The sequence below is a fragment of the Pleurodeles waltl genome, chromosome 1_2 (genome assembly GCF_031143425.1).
Source record: "Pleurodeles waltl isolate 20211129_DDA chromosome 1_2, aPleWal1.hap1.20221129, whole genome shotgun sequence".
In the NCBI taxonomy this organism is placed as follows: Eukaryota; Metazoa; Chordata; class Amphibia; order Caudata; family Salamandridae; genus Pleurodeles; species Pleurodeles waltl.
The window spans coordinates 1,230,151,631-1,230,175,423 of record NC_090437.1 but is presented as its reverse complement, the minus strand read 5'-3'; the positions used below and the strand labels follow the sequence as shown (position 1 = coordinate 1,230,175,423).

Below are 23,793 nucleotides of genomic sequence, written 5' to 3'. Positions count from 1 at the left end.
TGACGTCTGCACGTCGACGAGGGCTTCTTATTGCCTAGATGACGTCATACGGCATCACGTGGAATCTGGCTATTGTGACGTCATCGTCGACATGCAGAGCTAGAAGAAATTTTCATCAAGGCTGGCGCAAGGGGAGAATTCTTTAGTTGAGGAATCCACAGGTAGGTGTATCCATCAGAAATCACAGTGTGAGTGGCCACGCATGCACAACATCCCCATTCATCCGCAGCCATTGCAGACCGACTCATGGGTTCCTCACAAGGAATTCAAACAATAACCAGCCTCCAGCACAATTATAACATAATGTGCAAGACTAAATCTCATTACACTGGAAGGTTGTTACGGTATATAAAAATGAATGCGGCAAACGACTTGCAGCCATGTTACCTGAAACCCACAATGCACAGGTGCACAGACTATCTCAGATTATGTTTGCCCCATCAGATTAGGAGTCAGTGTCTGCACATTAAGAATCACTGTAAGACATTGCGATGTGAGTTCTGCTTCATGCTTTCTAATTGGGAGAAGGAAGGGTCACATGCTGCTGCAGACTGCAACTCATCATCAGAGTAGTGCATAGATTCCCAAGCAGTACAAAGAAGCAAATAGTCTTCAGAACGGTTAGATCCTCCTGTGGTTATTTTATGGCATGCATAGTCACATACCAGCGTCTTGCCAATGTGTGAAGAGTCAAAATGGAATGTGCACTTCTGCCTTTAAGTGTTTTTTTTTTCCTCTTGTAAAACGGTTCTGAATGCACTAAACAATACATCTAGCAATCCCTGCTTCAGAAATGATCTTGCATTGATCAGGTTGTTCAAAAGTAACAAGTTATTTTGTCATTCTGTAGGAAACTGGCCCTTGTTGCAGTTAAACCTACCACACACACACACACACACACACACACACTTTATGCCTGATATTGATGCGGACGGTGTTCTTTCCCTAAAAATGTATCTTTGTTTCAACAATTGGCACACCTCTGGCATACAGATAAGTCCCTTGTAAAAGCTACGGGTGGTACCAAGGGTCCTGTGACCAAGGAGGGTCCCTGAGGGCTGCAGCATGTGTTGTGCCACCCTGACGGACCCCTCACCTAACACATGCACACTGCCATTGCAGATCGCATGTGATGGTGGGGAGAAAAAGGCAAAGTAGACATGGCATCCCCCTCAGGGTGCCATGCACACAAAATACTGCCTGTGGCATAGGTAAGTCACCCCTCTAGCAGGCCTTTAAGCCCTAAGGCAGGGTGCACTATACCACAGGTGAGGGCCTAGCTGCATGCGCAATACGCCCCTACAGTGTCTAAGTGTATTCTTAGACATTGTAAGTGCAGTGTGGCCATATTAAGTATACAGTCTGGGAGTTTGACATTTCGAACTTCACAGCCCCATAATGGCTTAACTGAATACTGGGGAGTTTGGTATCAAACTTCTCAGCACAAACCCCCACTGATGCCAGTGTGGGATTTATAAATAAAAAAATAAAAAAAATGCACACAGAGGGCATCTTAGAGAGGCTCCCTGTAGTTTACCAAATCCTCTAGTGCAATGCTGGCTGGTCTGTGCCAGCCTGCCACCAGCAGACCAGTTTCTGACCTCATGGGGTGAGGCCCTTCGTGCTCTCTGCTGCCAGAAAGAAAGCCTGCTCTGGGAGGAGGTGCTTCACACCTCCCCCTGCAGGAACTGTAACACCTGGAGGAGAGCCTCATAGGCTTAGGCCTCGTGTTACAGTACCCCAGGGCACCCCAGCTACTGGAGATGTCTGCCCCCCAGACAAAGCCCCACATTTGGTGGCAAGTTCAGCAGGAAACTTAAGAAAACAAGGAGAAGTGACCACTTCAGCTGGGACCACCCCTAAGGTGTCCAGAGCTGAAGTGACCCCCTCCCCTCCCTGCAGAATCCTCCATCTTGGTTTGGAGGACAGGGACCAATAGAGATAGGAATGTGCCACCCTCCCCAAAGGGAGTGGACACACGGAGGGTATAGCCACTCTCAGGGACAGTAGCCATAGCCTTCTGACGCATCTAAATCTTGTAATTAAGGTCTTCCCTGAACCCAACTCACCAGATTCCTGGCAACCTACAAGAAGAAGGACTGCCAAGATTAAACCCCCAGCAGAGAAGAAGGAAGACAACAAATGCTTTGGTCCCATCTCTACGGGCCGATCTCCAGCTTAAAAAAAGCTGCAAAAAGACCAGTGACGCATCCAGCAGACCCAGTGACCTCTGCCAACTCCAGAGGACTGCCCTGCACCCAAAAGGGCCAAGAACTCCAGAAGACAGCGGCTCTGCCTGAAAAAACCTACAACTAAGGACTCCCACCTCACTCCAGATGCGGGATGTCTTGACCCCTGTGCACCAGACACCCATGGCCCGTGTCAGGTGTTCCACCCAGCAAGAGAGGGTCCCCTGGCGATTGCGAGCAAGTGCCCACCCTGGGTTGACCTCTTCACCCCTCCACGATGACGCCTGCAGAGGGAATCCTGAGGACCCCCTCAGACCGCGAAGCTCTGGACAAAGATATCTGACGCCTAAGAACACACTATACCCGCAACCCCTAGGCCTTGGAGAACAAGACCTCCGGTGCCTCATTGTTCAGCAGGTGGCCCTCCTCCCTGTCTTACCGGTGGTGTGCTCGAGACACCCCCCTAGACCTCGTCTGAGACCTCTGAGCGACCTGGGGTCTCCTCATAGACCAGCAGTGGAAACCTGACGTCCTGTTTGCACCCTGCCACCTCTGTGCTGCTGAGGGTGTGTGTTTGGTGCCTACTTGTGGCTCCTCCAGTGCTCTTCTAATCCCCCCGGTCTGCCCTGCGAGTCGCGGGTACTTACCTGCTGGCTGACCAAATTCAGAGTACCTCCTGTCTCCATAGGAGCCCACGTTAACTTTGCTCTACTCTGACCTCTGCACCCGGCCGGCCCAGTGTTGCTGGTGGTGGTTGTTTGGGGTTAACTTGAACCCCAACCGGTGGACTTCCTAAAACCTGGAGACAAACTGTAAGTGTTGTACTTACCTGTAAACCGACCTAACATTTCTTCCCCCCAGGAACTGTTTGAAAACTGCACTGTCTCCATTTTTAAAATAGCTTCTTGCCAATTTTTCGAATCTTGTGGTACTAAAAATAAACTAAGAAAATATATGTTTGCAATATAAAAACCATTGGTCTGGAGTTAAGTCATTGAGTGTGTGCTTCTTCTATTTTCTGTGTGTGGACAACAAATGCACGCACTACCCTCTGATAAGCCTAACTGCTCGATCACACTACCACAAAGAGAGCATTAGTATTATCTACTTTAGCCTCTGTTAAGCCTCTGGGGAATCCCTGGACTCTGCGCACACTATATCTCACTTTGATTGAGTATGTACAGAGCCATCTTCCAACGCATTCTGATTGGTTTAGTATGGTGAATGTTGTATAATTGCTCACAGTACATCAAGTGTATGTTAAAATCTTGCTGGCCCACTATGTGAATTTACATTTTTTTTTAAATGGAGTGTAAGCAGTCAAATGGACTAATTGATGTTGAATGAACAAACACTATTTAAAGTTCCTGTGCAAAAGATGCTCTCTATGTACTTGTAGCTGTGATTCTTCTACTGATAACTGTTTTGTGTACTGTTGATTTGAAACCATGTTTAGCTACCAAGAACATCACCTTACAAGTTAACTCTTGGAATGATCACAAGTGTAGTACTTGTGAATATGTTTCAAATGATAATGCCTACAACTTACTGAGCTACTACCACCACCTTTTCCATGTCACATTTGTAGTGTGCACAATCACACTGGTTGCAACTTGGTCCCACAGTGTGGTTAGCACCTTGTTTAAGTCACAAGTAGTGCTGAAAGTAGACTTGGTGGGATGAGTCAAGTTCAAAGATTGGGGGGTCAAGATCACTACATTTTGCAACCGGATCTGCATGTTGGAGCGCCTCCTCCTCACAGCTTAGTGAGGCTACCTCGTTTGGTAAGCAGAACAGATATACTGACTTCCCAAACAGAAAGGATAACCATGGACAACAAGCTTGCACTGGAGCAATGAAGTCCACTGTCCTAGAAACCTGACCTTTTTGCATACTGATAGTTGATCAAGCAGAAAACCGTAAGCATGTGTCCCGTACCAATTTATCCACGGAGCATTCTCTGGAGATGTGCATACCTGGAAATGTAACTAGATGGCTAACCCAGTCCAAGAGTGACACGTCCGTCACTACTGTGAGATTGGTTGGAGAAAGGACAGGGTGTTGTCGCTGACCCAATCATGGTTCATCAACCACCACTGCAGATCTTTGCAGTCCCCTCTGAGATCTGGATCATGTCAGATAGAGTCCCCTGATGCTGCACCTACTAGAACGTCTGGTCCCACTGCAGAGCCTGCGTATGCCAATGGGCATGCGTCACAAGCAGGATACAGGAGGCCATGAGGCCCAGCAGCCTCAGAGTTAGTCTTAATGAAATCCAGGATAGATAACATCGGTATCATAGCCTTAATAGCCTGAACTTGCCGCTTTGGAGGATAAGCCTGAAACTGCACAGGGTCCAGAACAGCTTTGATGAAAGGGCGCATCTGAGAACAGATCAGGTGTGACTTGGGCACGTTGCTAGTGAACCCCAGTGAGTGCAGGAGGTCTGCCATAGTCTGGAGGTGGGAGATGACTGCCTGGGGCGTGTCTGCCTTCAACAGTCAGTCACAAAGCAAGAGCAGTGATTCCCAACCTTTTGACTTCCGTGGACCCCCACTTAATCACTAGTGAAAGCTGGGGACCACTGCCTAAACACTTTCTAGGATGTGAACCTCAACAAAATACACAACTACAGAAACAAGAATATATTTATAAAAAAAAAAAAAAAAATACAAAAAAAAACCACACAAATTATGAGCCATCCATACTACTGTTTGAAGTACTTGTGCTGTTTCCGAGCGTTACGCTAAGGATATCAACTTAATTTTTAGCCTCCTGTTTCAAATTCCTTCACATTTACAGAGCATTTCAAACATTTCAGTTTAGCTTGGTTCTATATACATACTTTATCAATCCATGGGTGGCTTTAGAGCTAATGGCCCCTGGTACGTTGGAGTTTGTTGACACTCCCACAATCACCACCTTTTCCATGGATTTCCTCACTAACAACTTCCTACGATGCCCTTCATCTCCCACCCTCCCATATTTGATTTTTTTTTATTTTTATATAGTGCTACTCTTCCTAATGTAGGGTGTTGGAGCACTTTGCATCACACACACAAACACATATTAAACAAAGACTGATTCATAAGTGTGTATATAAGTGTATAGGAAATGAAGGCTACAGGGTGTATGAGTTGCATATTTTCCATACTGGTAGGAATTGAACATAAGGAGTGGCGGCCTGGAGTAAAACAGAGCCAGAATGTCCATCCTACCTATGCCAACAGATTCAAGCTAGCCAGGCTGATGACGACTGACACCCCCGAAACCGATCCCAGGATGCTTGTTTCCAGTCCAGGGAGAACCTGGCCTGGCAGTTCGGGCAGGACTGTTCCCAGGGAGAACAGGGTCAAGACTGATCTGCACGTGCCTTAGTCCAAACTGGTATGGCATGGCAAGCAAAAAAAAACTAACTATGGATTTAGCCCCAGACCTCTATTTGACCCATGAGGCCTGTGGGTGCAGTGTCCTCGGCTACGCAAAGACTGAGAAGTCTGTTGGCACAGTGGCAGGATCTGTGGGAGAGAATGACACACCCGTTTGTCTTTATGACAAACCTTCCAATTTCCCTACATGTGTTGCACACTCATATTCCTACAAAATTTGATCTGTCAAGTAGTTGATAGAGGACATTGGTTGGCGAGTAGCAATGGAAAGGCACAAGGACCTGGCCCTCAAGTGCTCTAGCGCAGAGTTTGCCTGGTCTCCGAAGAAATTGGAGCCATCAAAGGGCATTTCCATGAGTTGGGCCCAGACACCCCCACAAAAAACAGATGCCCTGGGTGTCGCAGGGTCATCAAAGGGGAAACCACTCTGCCCAGCGAGTCTGTCCTAGTCAGCCCACAGGGTATGCGATAGATTAACAATGTCTCTCTTATCAAAAGCTGTAAGAGTATGGCTTGGGTCTCCTTAGAGACCATCGGCAGCGCCTGCGCAATGGAGTCCCAGAGCGAGTGCAGTATCGGCCCAAAAGGCATGTGGTCTTCACCAACCACATTGCCAGGCTGGCAGAAGAGAACATCTACTTCCCAAAGGTATCCAGCCTCTTGGAAACCTGGCTCCCCTGTGGCAGGGCGATGGAGGCAGGCAATTGACCTATTCAAAGGAGTTCTTGTTCAGAGCTTGGACCAGGCCCTAGGTAGGACATCCCTAATGGATTGTTTTAGACAGGGAGACTGGTTCGGATGTGGTGGCTACCTCAGCCAAGGCATTTGCCTTAGTCAAGCCACAGTGGGTATCTGAAAGTCTAGGATGTTAGCTGCCCTCCTCACCACCATAGCGAATGAGGCTCCTTCCTCTGTAGCCACGGTAGGGAAAGAATCCAAGCCAGTGTCTTGGTACCTAGCCAGTCCACTAGTATGCGCCGGATACTCGCACCTGGTGTCCTCCGTGACATCTAGGGTCTGGCTTTCATCAGGGTTCAGTAACCCCTCCCAGTCATCCTCAAATCCTAGTCCAAAGGAATGGAGCACACGCTCCGGCCTTGGTAGTCTGCCCCCAGTCAGCACGTCAGCTGGACGACGCCCATCCGGCTCCGTATCAGACTCTGGGATGAGTACGAGGAATGTGCCACCAAGGATGTCAGCAGTGGAACTGCCAACATGTGCCAATCGACACAGGTCTTGGTGTCACGGTCGCGCTCAAGGTACCCAAGACAGACAAGATGTGGGTCTGTCACCAATATTTGTCGGTGACAAGCCCCACAGGGCTTGAAACCAGCCTTCCTTGTCGACATCCCTGCCATACCAGGAGACAGTCTCAAAAACATTAGTCAACAAAACATTGAAAAATAATCCGTCAAAAAAGCCTTGGGGTAGCTCTTCACCGGATCGGAGCTGATAAGCACAGAAAGAAAGGAACTGACATCTGTGCGCTGGGGTGGCACCTATACAGGCACAGCTCAAATTATGCCATGCTGAGTCAAACAACGCCACCTACCCGCAAGCATGGGTACTGCTCACAAGAAATTTCCAGACCCAGTGTGACGCCAAAGGACAATTCTAAGGCACGGAATCTGTAGCTAGATGTCTCTATCAGATAGGCTTCAAAGTATATCAAATTACTTCTTCATAAATTCATTTCCATCACCATAAGCAATATTACATCTCAAGCTGTGCTAAGCAAAACACAATGAAATTATAAACTCGGAGTTTCACTACAAGATATGCCTTTGTGCCACCCAGCAGCCTTGAGTGCCTTCATATTTCTCTTCAGACACTACTTGCAGTGACGCTGTAGAGCACTTCTGAGCAATACTGGGGTAATGTGCTCACAACATGGTCGAACAGTGTTTTTGCAACTAGAATATCTACACACCTTAGTTATCTTCGGTGTGAATAAACAGCAAATGAATGTTACAGACCTGATGGAGGTCTTTCCAAGAATAATGAACATATAACAATTACATTTAAAAAAAAAAACACAATCAGAAGATATCAACATCAGAGTTACTACAGGACAAGAGTTTTAAGACTGTGCTTTACAGTGTTCTTAGCACCATGAACCTCAATTCATCAAAAGGACAGGAGTAGCAGAATGCCATTTGAACTTTCTGTTCATTCACATACATAAACACATAATCACACATACACACACTCACATAAACACACACTCACCTGCATTATTCAGGCACACAACACACATTTGAAATCATTGTTTTACTTACCTCTGCTGGCAGGGGGGGGCATATTCCAGGTAAATGTACTCCATGTTTTGTTACACTGATGGTGAATAATATGCTATTATTATTCACTATCAGTGTAATAATAGAATTTGTCAAAAACAAGGATATTGAAGCCCCAAACAAGGTGCCTAAGGATGAGATGCTCCTGGGTTCCTGACACTGGCTTTGCTACCTCTGGGCCAAGGGGACACAAGAGGCAAGCCATAGGTCGAAGCTGAAACCCCTGGCAACCCCTAAATGACATCAATGCCTTAAAGTGCAACTTTAAAGCAAAGTGAGATTTCCTAGGTGGCATGGTGTCATTAAAGTGAGCCCAGACTGAACCAGTCAGGGAGTGGTGCAAAATCCCAAGACTGTTTAATAATGATCACAACTGGGTAAACTAGACAGAAAGGTGTTGGCATGATTTATGATGTGACCATACAGAAACAAACAACAAAATGCCATTATCTGCTGACTCTGGCAGTGCAAACAGCATTGCGCATACAGGTAAGAAAATGAAACTATCACAGGCAGGGGAAGGGAGGTGCAGCCCTTCCTGACGAAAATGATGCTATTTTACAGCAGTGTGCCCTGGTAGCCCCGGAGCCAACTGCGAATGCTGTTTCCTTGTCCCTCCACATCTTGTAAACTGATTCAGAACAGCAATTGATTAAGCAGTTTTATCTTGGTGATTTTCCTTTCAGATAACATACCTAGAAACAGTCAATAGCTACATCTCAAACTGACGGGATTAAAACATATCAGGAGTTTTTCCTTTAAGAAATGTCTTTTTACCAAACTTACTAGTAAGATGTTTGCTGGTACTGGTCCCCAAGAAGTTTCCAGTTGTCACCAGTCTCCATTAGATCATGTAGCCTGTATGCAAGTTCAATGTCCTTAAGATCAAGGCACTGACCAAATGAAAAAAAAAATTCAAGCGGGGATAAAAAGGACATACATATCAAACACTAGCAACAGCAAGGTGTAGCAATGCAGCAATCACATTCAAAGAAATAAACTGCAACCTGTGTAAATACCAAAAGATGACAAACAACTTACCACTCTCATAGCACTGGAAAAGAAATTCACTAAAAGAAAGGAAATAAAGTAACATTATTTTCAGAGAAACAAATCTGCTACATTGATTTGTATGTCCACAATTCTAGCGACGGCAATGGCGACTTTCCTATGCATTACCATTGGGGAGGAGATTGTTAGAATGCAGCAGGAGCGCTAGGGCAGAGCAAGCAGCAAGGAGGGGAAGGCGCTGCAGAAGTCTGGGTGCAATCTTCAGTTCAGTTTGTAATATCATGAAGGGTAGAATACTTTCAAAAAGCAAACAGACTATTTGTGACATGACCGGCAATGCACACCTGACCAATATAAAGAGAAATAGGACGACCAAGAAAATCTGTCTCCCATAGATATCTTTGGCCGCTAGAGATTAAAGAGATTCTATCCTGAAAATAAAAAATGTAACAGTTTTAAAAAAACTGAAGAGCATTCTACCATTAAAGAAAGAACAGGAAAACATGCAACAATGTTCTGCAGACAAAGAAAGACGAAGGTTAATCCAGATCATGCAACTCTAACCAAGAATAAAGACAAAAGCAGAAGAGGTGAGGACTTAGATTTCAATTTGTATTGTGAACATTTCTTTTGTTTTAATCTTGCATATAAAGTGGCATTACCATCATGATTTTAAACGTATCTAGAAACTTTACTTTTACAGCCTAGGGGATGTCTGATTGATTGAGAAACGTAAAAAATGCTTACCGCTGTTTGGGCCTTACACATCAAGATGTAAACAAAGAAGGTGAAGTGAATGAAGTGTATTCTTTAGAGCAGCCATCATATATTTATTTAAGAAAAGGAGGCGGGCTTTAGATCATAAGAGAACGGAGATCCCCTGTGAGAGGCAGAACTATTGCAACTTTACCCAAATCATATACCATATTTAAGATATTAAATGTAGTACATGTTTCAGAGGAAGATCAACTTTAAACCTCATTAACTTGGGGGACTTTTAAACTAGACAGCTGTGAAACCGTTCTATAATTGGAGATGAGCAGGCCTTAGTGCTGGATGAGTCTGGAAGTCCTACAGCTCCAATACAGGACAAGCGTTGGCAAAGCCAATAGGTCTCGCTTTTGGAGGAGTTAGAGCTATTGGAGTTTTAACTGACAATATCTTTTACCCGTGTTATGGAGTGGACGTATGGGGAGTGTGGTATGGGATTATGTGGGTTGTATTGGAATTGTTAGTTGAGGAAAAGGGTATTTGGAGAGAATGTGAACTTGTAAACGCTTATTTGCTCATGCTAAAATGCAGTTTGTAGAAAGCTGACCTGGTGTGTGGTGAGCACCTATGGTGTTATCACCTTATACCAGGTCCAGGTATCCCCTATTAGTGAAGTGTAGGCAGAGTCTAGGAAGCCAGGGCTCTCTAGAGGTAGTTGTGGATGAGCAGCCAAGAGTTATCTAGGAGACATGCAAAGCTTATGCAATACCACAACAGTCACACAGCACTTACACACATGAAAGAACCACACAGTGTTACAAAAATAAAGGTACTTTATTATAGTAACACAAATACTAAAATACTGAATAGGCAATACTCCAATATGAGGTAGGTAAACACATTATGTACACATTAGCAGTCAGTGATTAGCATAGAAAGTAAAGATAGTGTAAGGAAATGCCTCCTTGGCATGGTTGCCCCCTGACTTTTTGCCTTTGCTGATGCTATGTTTACAATTGAAAGTGTGCTGAGGCCTGCTAACCAGGCCCCAGCACCAGTGTTCTTTCCCTAACCTGTACTTTTGTATCCACAATTGGCAGACCCTGGCATCCAGATAAGTCCCTTGTAACTGGTACTTCTAGTACCAAGGGCCCTGATGCCAAGGAAGGTCTCTAAGGGCTGCAGCATGTCTTATGCCACCCTGGAGACCTCTCACTCAGCACAGACACACTGCTTGCCAGCTTGTGTGTGCTAGTGAGGACAAAACGAGTAAGTCGACATGGCACTCCCCTCAGGGTGCCATGCCAGCCTCTCACTGCCTATGCAGTATAGGTAAGACACCCCTCTAGCAGGCCTTACAGCCCTAAGGCAGGGTGCACTATACCATAGGTGAGGGTACCAGTGCATGAGCATGGTACCCCTACAGTGTCTAAACAAAACCTTAGACATTGTAAGTGCAGGGTAGCCATAAGAGTATATGGTCTGGGAGTCTGTCAAACACGAACTCCACAGCACCATAATGGCTACACTGAAAACTGGGAAGTTTGGTATCAAACTTCTCAGCACAATAAATGCACACTGATGCCAGTGTGCATTTTATTGTAAAATACACCACAGAGGGCACCTTAGAGGTGCCCCCTGAAACTTAACCGACTATCTGTGTAGGCTGACTAGTTTTAGCAGCCTGCCACAAACCGAGACATGTTGCTGGCCCCATGGGGAGAGTGCCTTTGTCACTCTGAGGCCAGTAACAAAGCCTGCACTGGGTGGAGATGCTAACACCTCTCCCAGGCAGGAATTGTCACACCTGGCGGTGAGCCTCAAAGGCTCACCTCCTTTGTGCCAACCCAGCAGGACACTCCAGCTAGTGGAGTTGCCCGCCCCCTCCGACCAGGCCCCACTTTTGGCGGCAAGGCCGGAGAAAATAATGAGAAAAACAAGGAGGAGTCACTGGCCAGTCAGAACAGCCCCTAAGGTGTCCTGAGCTGAGGTGACTCTGACTTTTAGAAATCCTCCATCTTGCAGATGGAGGATTCCCCCAATAGGGTTAGGATTGTGACCCCCTCCCCTTGGGAGGAGGCACAAAGAGGGTGTACCCACCCTCAGGGCTAGTAGCCATTGGCTACTAACCCCCCAGACCTAAACACGCCCTTAAATTTAGTATTTAAGGGCTCCCCTGAACCCTAGAAAATTAGATTCCTGCAACTACAAGAAGAAGGACTGCCTAGCTGAAAACCCCTGCAGAGGAAGACCAGAAGACGACAACTGCCTTGGCTCCAGAAACTCACCGGCCTGTCTCCTGCCTTCCAAAGATCCTGCTCCAGCGACGCCTTCCAAAGGGACCAGCGACCTCGACATCCTCTGAGGACTGCCCCTGCTTCGAAAAGACAAGAAACTCCCGAGGACAGCGGACCTGCTCCAAGAAAAGCTGCAACTTTGTTTCCAGCAGCTTTAAAGATCCCTGCAAGCTCCCCGCAAGAAGCGTGAGACTTGCAACACTGCACCCGGCGACTCCGACTCGGCTGGTGGCGATCCAACACCTCAGGAGGGACCCCAGGACTACTCTAAGACTGTGAGTACAAAAACCTGTCCCCCCTGAGCCCCCACAGCGCCGCCTGCAGAGGGAATCCCGAGGCTTCCCCTGACCGCGACTCTTTGAATCCTAAGTCCCGACACCTGGGAGAGACCCTGCACCCGCAGCCCCCAGGACCTGAAGGACCGGACTTTCACTGGAGGAGTGACCCCCAGGAGTCCCTCTCCCTTGACCAAGTGGAGGTTTCCCCGAGGAACCCCCCCCTTGCCTGCCTGCAGCGCTGAAGAGATCCCTAGATCTCCCATTGACTTCCATTACAAACCCGACGCTTGTTTCTACACTGCACCCGGCCGCCCCCGCGCTGCTGAGGGTGAAATTTCTGTGTGGACTTGTGTCCCCCCCGGTGCCCTACAAAACCCCCCTGGTCTGCCCTCCGAAGACGCGGGTACTTACCTGCAAGCAGACCGGAGCCGGGGCACCCCCTTCTCTCCATTCTAGCCTATGTGTTTTGGGCACCACTTTGAACTCTGCACCTGACCGGCCCTGAGCTACTGGTGTGGTGACTTTGGGGTTGCTCTGAACCCCCAACGGTGGGCTACCTTGGACCAAGAACTGAACCCTGTAAGTGTCTTACTTACCTGGTAAAACTAACCAAAACTTACCTCCCCTAGGAACTGTGAAAATTGCACTAAGTGTCCACTTTTAAAACAGCTATTTGTCAATAACTTGAAAAGTATACATGCAATTTTTATGACTTAGAGTTCCTAAAGTACTTACCTGCAATACCTTTCAAATGAGCTATTACATGTAGAATTTGAACCTGTGGTTCTTAAAATAAACTAAGAAAAGATATTTTTCTATATAAAAACCTATTGGCTGGATTTGTCTCTGAGTGTGTGTACCTCATTTATTGTCTATGTGTATGTACAACAAATGCTTAACACTACTCTTTGGATAAGCCTACTGCTCGACCACACTACCACAAAATAGAGCATTAGTATTATCTATTTTTACCACTATTTTACCTCTAAGGGGAACCCTTGGACTCTGTGCATGCTATTCCTTACTTTGAAATAGCACATACAGAGCCAACTTCCTACATTGGTGGATCAGCGGTGGGGTACAAGACTTTGCATTTGCTGGACTACTCAGCCAATACCTGATCACACGACAAATTCCAAAATTGTCATTAGAAATTGATTTTTGCAATTTGAAAAGTTTTCTAAATTCTTAAAAGTCCTGCTAGGGCCTTGTGTGTTAAGTCCCTGTTTAGCATTTCTTTTAGAGTTTAAAAGTTTGTAAAAGTTTGAATTAGATTCTAGAACCAGTTGTAGATTCTTAAAAAGTATTCCAACTTTTAGAAACAAAATGTCTAGCACAGATGTGACTGTGGTGGAACTCGACACCACACCTTACCTCCATCTTAAGATGAGGGAGCTAAGGTCACTCTGTAAAATAAAGAAAATAACAATGGGCCCCAAACCTACCAAAATACAGCTCCAGGAGCTTTTGGCAGAGTTTGAAAAGGCCAACCCCTCTGAGGGTGGCAACTCAGAGGAAGAGGATAGTGACTTGGAGGACAATTCCCCCCTACCAGTCCTATCTAGGGAGAACAGGGTCTCTCAAACCCTGACTCCAAAAATAATAGTCAGAGATGCTGGTTCCCTCACAGGAGAGACCAACACCTCTGAAATCACTGAGGATAGCCCCAGTGAAGAGGACATCCAGTTAGCCAGGATGGCCAAAAGATTGGCTTTGGAAAGACAGATCCTAGCCATAGAGAGGGAAAGACAAGAGATGGGCCTAGGACCCATCAATGGTGGCAGCAACATAAATAGGGTCAGAGATTCTCCTGACATGTTGAAAATCCCTAAAGGGATTGTAACTAAATATGAAGATGGTGATGACATCACCAAATGGTTCACAGCTTTTGAGAGGGCTTGTGTAACCAGAAAAGTGAACAGATCTCACTGGGGTGCTCTCCTTTGGGAAATGTTCACAGGAAAGTGTAGGGATAGACTCCTCACACTCTCTGGACAAGATGCAGAATCTTATGACCTCATGAAGGGTACCCTGATTGAGGGCTTTGGATTCTCCACTGAGGAGTACAGGATTAGGTTCAGGGGGGCTCAAAAATCCTCGAGCCAGACCTGGGTTGACTTTGTTGACTACTCAGTGAAGACACTAGATGGTTGGATTCAAGGCAGTGGTGTAAGTAATTATGATGGGCTGTACAATTTATTTGTGAAAGAACACCTGTTAAGTAATTGTTTCAATGATAAACTGCATCAGCATCTGGTAGACCTAGGACCAATTTCTCCCCAAGAATTGGGAAAGAAGGCGGACCATTGGGTCAAGACAAGGGTGTCCAAGACTTCAACAGGGGGTGACCAAAAGAAAGGGGTCACAAAGACTCCCCAGGGGAAGGGTGATGAGACAACCAAAACTAAAAATAGTAAAGAGTCTTCTACAGGCCCCCAAAAACCTGCACAGGAGGGTGGGTGTAGGAAGTTGGCTCTGTATGTGCTATTTCAAAATAAGGAATAGCATGCACAGAGTCCAAGGGTTCCCCTTAGAGGTAAAATAGTGGTAAAAATAGATAATACTAATGCTCTATTTTGTGGTAGTGTGGTCGAGCAGTAGGCTTATCCAAGGAGTAGTGTTAAGCATTTGTTGTACATACACATAGACAATAAATGAGGTACACACACTCAGAGACAAATCCAGCCAATAGGTTTTTATATAGAAAAATATCTTTTCTTAGTTTATTTTAAGAACCACAGGTTCAAATTCTACATGTAATATCTCATTCGAAAGGTATTGCAGGTAAGTACTTTAGGAACTTCAAATCATCAAAATTGCATGTATACTTTTCAAGTTGTTGACAAATAGCTGTTTTAAAAGTGGACACTTAGTGCAATTTTCACAGTTCCTAGGGGAGGTAAGTTTTGGTTAGTTTTACCAGGTAAGTAAGACACTTACAGGGTTCAGTTCTTGGTCCAAGGTAGCCCACCGTTGGGGGTTCAGAGCAACCCCAAAGTCACCACACCAGCAGCTCAGGGCCGGTCAGGTGCAGAGTTCAAAGTGGTGCCCAAAACGCATAGGCTAGAATGGAGAGAAGGGGGTGCCCCGGTTCCGGTCTGCTTGCAGGTAAGTACCCGCGTCTTCGGAGGGCAGACCAGGGGGGTTTTGTAGGGCACCGGGGGGGACACAAGCCCACACAGAGATTTCACCCTCAGCAGCGCGGGGGCGGCCGGGTGCAGTGTAGAAACAAGCGTCGGGTTTGCAATGTTAGTCTATGAGAGATCTCGGGATCTCTTCAGCGCTGCAGGCAGGCAAGGGGGGGATTCCTCGGGGAAACCTCCACTTGGGTAAGGGAGAGGGACTCCTGGGGGTCACTTCTCCAGTGAAAGTCCGGTCCTTCGGGTCCTGGGGGCTGCGGATGTAGGGTCTCTCCCCGGCGTCGGGATTTTAGGTTCAAGGAGTCGCGGTCAGGGGAAGCCTCGGGATTCCCTCTGCAGGCGGCGCTGTGGGGGCTCAGGGGGGACAGGTTTTGGTACTCACAGTATCAGAGTAGTCCTGGGGTCCCTCCTGAGGCGTCGGATCTCCACCAGCCGAGTCGGGGTCGCCGGGTGCAGTGTTGCAAGTCTCACGCTTCTTGCGGGGAGCTTGCAGGGTTCTTTAAAGCTGCTGGAAACGAAGTTGCAGCTTTTCTTGGAGCAGGTCCGCTGTCCTCGGGAGTTTCTTGTCTTTTCGAAGCAGGGGCAGTCCTCAGAGGATGTCGAGGTCGCTGGTCCCTTTGGAAGGCGTCGCTGGAGCAGGATCTTTGGAAGGCAGGAGACAGGCCGGTGAGTTTCTGGAGCCAAGGCAGTTGTCGTCTTCTGGTCTTCCGCTGCAGGGGTTTTCAGCTGGGCAGTCCTTCTTCTTGTAGTTGCAGGAATCTGATTTTCTAGGGTTCAGGGTAGCCCTTAAATACTAAATTTAAGGGCGTGTTTAGGTCTGGGGGGTTAGTAGCCAATGGCTACTAGCCCTGAGGGTGGGTACACCCTCTTTGTGCCTCCTCCCAAGGGGAGGGGGTCACAATCCTAACCCTATTGGGGGAATCCTCCATCTGCAAGATGGAGGATTTCTAAAAGTTAGAGTCACCTCAGCTCAGGACACCTTAGGGGCTGTCCTGACTGGCCAGTGACTCCTCCTTGTTATTCTCATTATTTTCTCCGGCCTTGCCGCCAAAAGTGGGGCCTGGCCGGAGGGGGCGGGCAACTCCACTAGCTGGAGTGTCCTGCTGGGTTGGCACAAAGGAGGTGAGCCTTTGAGGCTCACCGCCAGGTGTGACAATTCTTGCCTGGGAGAGGTGTTAGCATCTCCACCCAGTGCAGGCTTTGTTACTGGCCTCAGAGTGACAAAGGCACTCTCCCCATGGGGCCAGCAACATGTCTCGGTTTGTGGCAGGCTGCTAAAACTAGTCAGCCTACACAGATAGTCGGTTAAGTTTCAGGGGGCACCTCTAAGGTGCCCTCTGTGGTGTATTTTACAATAAAATGTACACTGGCATCAGGGTGCATTTATTGTGCTGAGAAGTTTGATACCAAACTTCCCAGTTTTCAGTGTAGCCATTATGGTGCTGTGGAGTTCGTGTTTGACAGACTCCCAGACCATATACTCTTATGGCTACCCTGCACTTACAATGTCTAAGGTTTTATTTAGACACTGTAGGGGTACCATGCTCATGCACTGGTACCCTCACCTATGGTATAGTGCACCCTGCCTTAGGGCTGTAAGGCCTGCTAGAGGGGTGTCTTACCTATACTGCATAGGCAGTGAGAGGCTGGCATGGCACCCTGAGGGGAGTGCCATGTCGACTTACTCGTTTTGTCCTCACTAGCACACACAAGCTGGCAAGCAGTGTGTCTGTGCTGAGTGAGAGGTCTCCAGGGTGGCATAAGACATGCTGCAGCCCTTAGAGACCTTCCTTGGCATCAGGGCCCTTGGTACTAGAAGTACCAGTTACAAGGGACTTATCTGGATGCCAGGGTCTGCCAATTGTGGATACAAAAGTACAGGTTAGGGAAAGAACACTGGTGCTGGGGCCTGGTTAGCAGGCCTCAGCACACTTTCAATTGTAAACATAGCATCAGCAAAGGCAAAAAGTCAGGGGGGCAACCATGCCAAGGAGGCATTTCCTTACACAACCCCCCCCCAAACGAAAGAGGATGAGACTAACCTTTCCCAAGAGAGTCTTCATTTTCTAAGTGGAAGAACCTGGAAAGGCCATCTGCATTGGCATGGGCAGTCCCAGGTCTGTGTTCCACTATAAAGTCCATTCCCTGTAGGGAGATGGACCACCTCAACAGTTTAGGATTTTCACCTTTCATTTGCATCAGCCATTTGAGAGGTCTGTGGTCAGTTTGAACTAGGAAGTGAGTCCCAAAGAGGTATGGTCTCAGCTTCTTCAGGGACCAAACCACAGCAAAGGCCTCCCTCTCAATGGCACTCCAACGCTGCTCCCTGGGGAGTAACCTCCTGCTAATGAAAGCAACAGGCTGGTCAAGGCCATCATCATTTGTTTGGGACAAAACTGCCCCTATCCCATGTTCAGAGGCATCAGTCTGCACAATGAACTGCTTAGAATAATCTGGAGCTTTTAGAACTGGTGCTGAGCACATTGCCTGTTTCAGGGTGTCAAAGGCCTGTTGGCATTCCACAGTCCAGTTTACTTTCTTGGGCATTTTCTTGGAGGTGAGTTCAGTGAGGGCTGTCACAATGGATCCATATCCCTTCACAAACCTCCTGTAATACCCAGTCAAGCCAAGGAATGCCCTGACTTGAGTCTGGGTTTTTGGAGCTACCCAGTCCAGAATAGTCTGGATCTTGGGTTGGAGTGGCTGAACTTGGCCTCCACCTACAAGGTGTCCCAAGTAAACCACAGTTCCCTGCCCTATCTGGCATTTGGATGCCTTGAGAGAGGCCTGCAGATTGCAGAGCCTTCAAAACCTTCCTCAGGTGGACCAGGTGATCCTGCCAGGTGGAGCTAAAGACAGCAATATCATCAAGATAAGCTGTGCTAAAGGACTCCAAGCCAGCAAGGACTTGATTCACCAACCTTTGGAAGGTGGCAGGGGCATTCTTTAAACCAAAGGGCATAACAGTAAACTGATAATGCCCATCAGGTGTGGAGAATGCTGTCTTTTCTTTTGCTCCAGGTGCCATTTTTATTTGCCAGTACCCTGCTGTCAAGTCAAAGGTACTTAGAAATTTGGCAGCACCTAATTTATCAATGAGCTCATCAGCTCTTGGAATTGGATGGGCATCTGTCTTGGTGACAGAATTGAGCCCTCTGTAGTCCACACAAAACCTCATCTCTTTCTTTCCATCTTTGGTGTGAGGTTTGGGGACTAAGACCACTGGGCTAGCCCAGGGGCTGTCAGAGCGCTCAATTACTCCCAATTCCAGCATCTTGTGGACTTCCACCTTGATGCTTTCCTTAACATGGTCAGACTGTCTAAAGATTTTGTTCTTGACAGGCATGCTGTCTCCTGTGTCCACATCATGGGTACACAGGTGTGTCTGACCAGGGGTTAAGGAGAAGAGTTCAGGAAACTGTTGTAGGACTCTCCTACAATCAGCTTGCTGTTGGCCAGAGAGGGTGTCTGAGTAGATCACTCCATCTACTGTACCATCTTTTGGGTCTGATGACAGAAGATCAGGGAGAGGTTCACTCTCTGCCTCCTGATCCTCATCTGTTACCATCAACAGATTGACATCAGCCCTGTCGTGGAAGAGCTTAAGGCGGTTTACATGGATCACCCTCTTGGGGCTCCTGCTTGTGCCCAGGTCCACCAAGTAGGTGACCTGACTCTTCCTCTCTAGTACTGGGTAAGGGCCACTCCATTTGTCCTGGAGTGCCCTGGGAGCCACAGGCTCCAGAACCCAGACTTTCTGCCCTGGTTGGAACTCAACCAGTGCAGCCTTTTGGTCATACCAAAACTTCTGGAGCTGTTGGCTGGCCTCAAGGTTTTTGGTTGCCTTTTCCATGTACTCTGCCATTCTAGAGCGAAGGCCAAGTACATAGTCCACTATGTCCTGTTTAGGCTCATGGAGAGGTCTCTCCCAGCCTTCTTTAACAAGGGCAAGTGGTCCCCTTACAGGATGACCAAACAGAAGTTCAAAGGGTGAGAATCCTACTCCCTTCTGTGGCACCTCTCTGTAAGCGAAAAGCAGACATGGCAAGAGGACATCCCATCTCCTTTTGAGCTTTTCTGGGAGCCCCATGATCATGCCTTTTAATGTCTTGTTGAATCTCTCAACCAAGCCATTAGTTTGTGGATGGTATGGTGTAGTGAATTTATAAGTCACTCCACACTCATTCCACATGTGCTTTAGGTATGCTGACATGAAGTTGGTACCTCTGTCAGACACCACCTCCTTAGGGAAACCCACTCTGGTAAAGATACCAATGAGGGCCTTGGCTACTGCAGGGGCAGTAGTCGACCTAAGGGGAATAGCTTCAGGATACCTGGTAGCATGATCCACTACTACCAGGATATACATATTTCCAGAGGCTGTGGGAGGTTCCAGTGGACCAACTATGTCCACACCCACTCTTTCAAAGGGAACCCCCACCACTGGAAGTGGAATGAGGGGGGCCTTTGGATGCCCACCTGTCTTACCACTGGCTTGACAGGTGGGGCAGGAGAGGCAAAACTCCTTAACCATGTTGGACATATTGGGCCAGTAGAAGTGGTTGACTAACCTCTCCCACGTCTTGGTTTGTCCCAAATGTCCAGCAAGGGGAATGTCATGGGCCAATGTTAGGATGAACTTCCTGAACAGCTGAGGCACTACCACTCTCCTAGTGGCACCAGGTTTGGGGTCTCTGGCCTCAGTGTACAGGAGTCCATCCTCCCAATAGACCCTATGCGTTCCATTTTTCTTGCCTTTGGACTCTTCAGCAGCTTGCTGCCTAAGGCCTTCAAGAGAGGGACAGGTTTCTTGTCCCTTACACAGCTCCTCCCTTGAGGGTCCCCCTGGGCCTAAGAGCTCAACCTGATAAGGTTCAAGCTCCAAAGGCTCAGTTCCCTCAGAGGGCAGAACTTCTTCCTGAGAAGAGAGGTTCCCTTTCTTTTGCTGTGTTGCAGTTGGTTTCCCAGCTGACTTTCCTGTTCTCTTGGTAGGCTGGGCCATTCTTCCAGACTCCAGCTCTACTTGTTCACCCTGTGCCTTGCACTGTGCTCTTGTTTTCACACACACCAGTTCAGGGATACCCAGCATTGCTGCATGGGTTTTTAGTTCTACCTCAGCCCATGCTGAGGACTCCAGGTCATTTCCAAGCAGACAGTCCACTGGGATATTTGAGGAGACCACCACCTGTTTCAGGCCATTGACCCCTCCCCATTCTAAAGTAACCATTGCCATGGGATGTACTTTTCTCTGATTGTCAGCGTTGGTGACTGTGTAAGTTTTTCCAGTCAGGTATTGGCCAGGGGAAACCAGTTTCTCTGTCACCATGGTGACACTGGCACCTGTATCCCTCAGGCCCTCTATTCTAGTCCCATTAATTAAGAGTTGCTGTCTGTATTTTTGCATGTTAGGCGGCCAGACAGCTAGTGTGGCTAAATCCACCCCACCCTCAGAAACTAGAGTAGCTTCAGTGTGGACCCTGATTTGCTCTGGGCACACTGTTGATCCCACTTGGAGACTAGCCATACCAGTGTTACCTGGATGGGAGTTTGGAGTGGAACCTTTCTTGGGACAGGCCTTGTCTCCAGTTTGGTGTCCATGCTGTTTACAGCTATGACACCAGGCCTTTTTGGGATCAAAGTTTTTACCCTTGTACCCATTGTTTTGTGAAGAGGCTCTGGGCCCACCCTCCTGTGCAGGTTTTTGGGGGCCTGTAGAAGACTCTTTACTATTTTTAGTTTTGGTTGTCTCATCACCCTTCCCCTGGGGAGTCTTTGTGACCCCTTTCTTTTGGTCACCCCCTGTTGAAGTCTTGGACACCCTTGTCTTGACCCAATGGTCCGCCTTCTTTCCCAATTCTTGGGGAGAAATTGGTCCTAGGTCTACCAGATGCTGATGCAGTTTATCATTGAAACAATTACTTAACAGGTGTTCTTTCACAAATAAATTGTACAGCCCATCATAATTACTTACACCACTGCCTTGAATCCAACCATCTAGTGTTTTCACTGAGTAGTCAACAAAGTCAACCCAGGTCTGGCTCGAGGATTTTTGAGCCCCCCTGAACCTAATCCTGTACTCCTCAGTGGAGAATCCAAAGCCCTCAATCAGGGTACCCTTCATGAGGTCATAAGATTCTGCATCTTGTCCAGAGAGTGTGAGGAGTCTATCCCTACACTTTCCTGTGAACATTTCCCAAAGGAGAGCACCCCAGTGAGATCTGTTCACTTTTCTGGTTACACAAGCCCTCTCAAAAGCTGTGAACCATTTGGTGATGTCATCACCATCTTCATATTTAGTTACAATCCCTTTAGGGATTTTCAACATGTCAGGAGAATCTCTGACCCTATTTATGTTGCTGCCACCATTGATGGGTCCTAGGCCCATCTCTTGTCTTTCCCTCTCTATGGCTAGGATCTGTCTTTCCAAAGCCAATCTTTTGGCCATCCTGGCTAACTGGATGTCCTCTTCACTGGGGCTATCCTCAGTGATTTCAGAGGTGTTGGTCTCTCCTGTGAGGGAACCAGCATCTCTGACTATTATTTTTGGAGTCAGGGTTTGAGGGACCCTGTTCTCCCTAGATAGGACTGGTAGGGGGGAATTTTCCTCCAAGTCACTATCCTCTTCCTCTGAGTTGCCACCCTCAGAGGGGTTGGCCTTTTCAAACTCTGCCAAAAGCTCCTGGAGCTGTATTTTGGTAGGTTTGGGGCCCATTGTTATTTTCTTTATTTTACAGAGTGACCTTAGCTCCCTCATCTTAAGATGGAGGTAAGGTGTGGTGTCGAGTTCCACCACAGTCACATCTGTGCTAGACATTTTGCTTCTAAAAGTTGGAATACTTTTTAAGAATCTACAACTGGTTCTAGAATCTAATTCAAACTTTTACAAACTTTTAAACTCTAAAAGAAATGCTAAACAGGATCTAACACAAGGCCCTAGCAGGTCTTTTAAGAATTTAGAAAACTTTTTCAAATTGCAAAAATCAATTTCTAATGACAATTTTGGAATTTGTCGTGTGATCAGGTATTGGCTGAGTAGTCCAGCAAATGCAAAGTCTTGTACCCCACCGCTGATCCACCAATGTAGGAAGTTGGCTCTGTATGTGCTATTTCAAAGTAAGGAATAGCATGCACAGAGTCCAAGGGTTCCCCTTAGAGGTAAAATAGTGGTAAAAATAGATAATACTAATGCTCTATTTTGTGGTAGTGTGGTCGAGCAGTAGGCTTATCCAAGGAGTAGTGTTAAGCATTTGTTGTACATACACATAGACAATAAATGAGGTACACACACTCAGAGACAAATCCAGCCAATAGGTTTTTATATAGAAAAATATCTTTTCTTAGTTTATTTTAAGAACCACAGGTTCAAATTCTACATGTAATATCTCAATCGAAAGGTATTGCAGGTAAGTACTTTAGGAACTTCAAATCATCAAAATTGCATGTATACTTTTCAAGTTGTTGACAAATAGCTGTTTTAAAAGTGGACACTTAGTGCAATTTTCACAGTTCCTAGGGGAGGTAAGTTTTGGTTAGTTTTACCAGGTAAGTAAGACACTTACAGGGTTCAGTTCTTGGTCCAAGGTAGCCCACCGTTGGGGGTTCAGAGCAACCCCAAAGTCACCACACCAGCAGCTCAGGGCCGGTCAGGTGCAGAGTTCAAAGTGGTGCCCAAAACGCATAGGCTAGAATGGAGAGAAGGGGGTGCCCCGGTTCCGGTCTGCTTGCAGGTAAGTACCCGCGTCTTCGGAGGGCAGACCAGGGGGGTTTTGTAGGGCACCGGGGGGGACACAAGCCCACACAGAGATTTCACCCTCAGCAGCGCGGGGGCGGCCGGGTGCAGTGTAGAAACAAGCGTCGGGTTTGCAATGTTAGTCTATGAGAGATCTCGGGATCTCTTCAGCGCTGCAGGCAGGCAAGGGGGGGATTCCTCGGGGAAACCTCCACTTGGGTAAGGGAGAGGGACTCCTGGGGGTCACTTCTCCAGTGAAAGTCCGGTCCTTCGGGTCCTGGGGGCTGCGGATGTAGGGTCTCTCCCCGGCGTCGGGATTTTAGGTTCAAGGAGTCGCGGTCAGGGGAAGCCTCGGGATTCCCTCTGCAGGCGGCGCTGTGGGGGCTCAGGGGGGACAGGTTTTGGTACTCACAGTATCAGAGTAGTCCTGGGGTCCCTCCTGAGGCGTCGGATCTCCACCAGCCGAGTCGGGGTCGCCGGGTGCAGTGTTGCAAGTCTCACGCTTCTTGCGGGGAGCTTGCAGGGTTCTTTAAAGCTGCTGGAAACGAAGTTGCAGCTTTTCTTGGAGCAGGTCCGCTGTCCTCGGGAGTTTCTTGTCTTTTCGAAGCAGGGGCAGTCCTCAGAGGATGTCGAGGTCGCTGGTCCCTTTGGAAGGCGTCGCTGGAGCAGGATCTTTGGAAGGCAGGAGACAGGCCGGTGAGTTTCTGGAGCCAAGGCAGTTGTCGTCTTCTGGTCTTCCGCTGCAGGGGTTT

The 23,793-nt window shown here is 47.5% G+C and overlaps 1 protein-coding gene across 1 annotated transcript in view; it reads right to left on the bottom strand.

Moving 5' to 3' along the window:
- Positions 1 to 23,793, bottom strand: part of PTCD3 (pentatricopeptide repeat domain 3) — a 181,814-nt gene that overhangs the window by 38,398 nt on the left and 119,623 nt on the right. Inside the window, exons 16-17 of the mRNA XM_069204302.1 lie at positions 8,917 to 8,945; positions 8,662 to 8,768 (exon numbers count right to left, since the gene is read on the bottom strand). Of these exons, the coding sequence (XP_069060403.1) occupies positions 8,662 to 8,768; positions 8,917 to 8,945 (136 nt within the window). The remainder of the gene's footprint in view (positions 1 to 8,661; positions 8,769 to 8,916; positions 8,946 to 23,793) is intronic.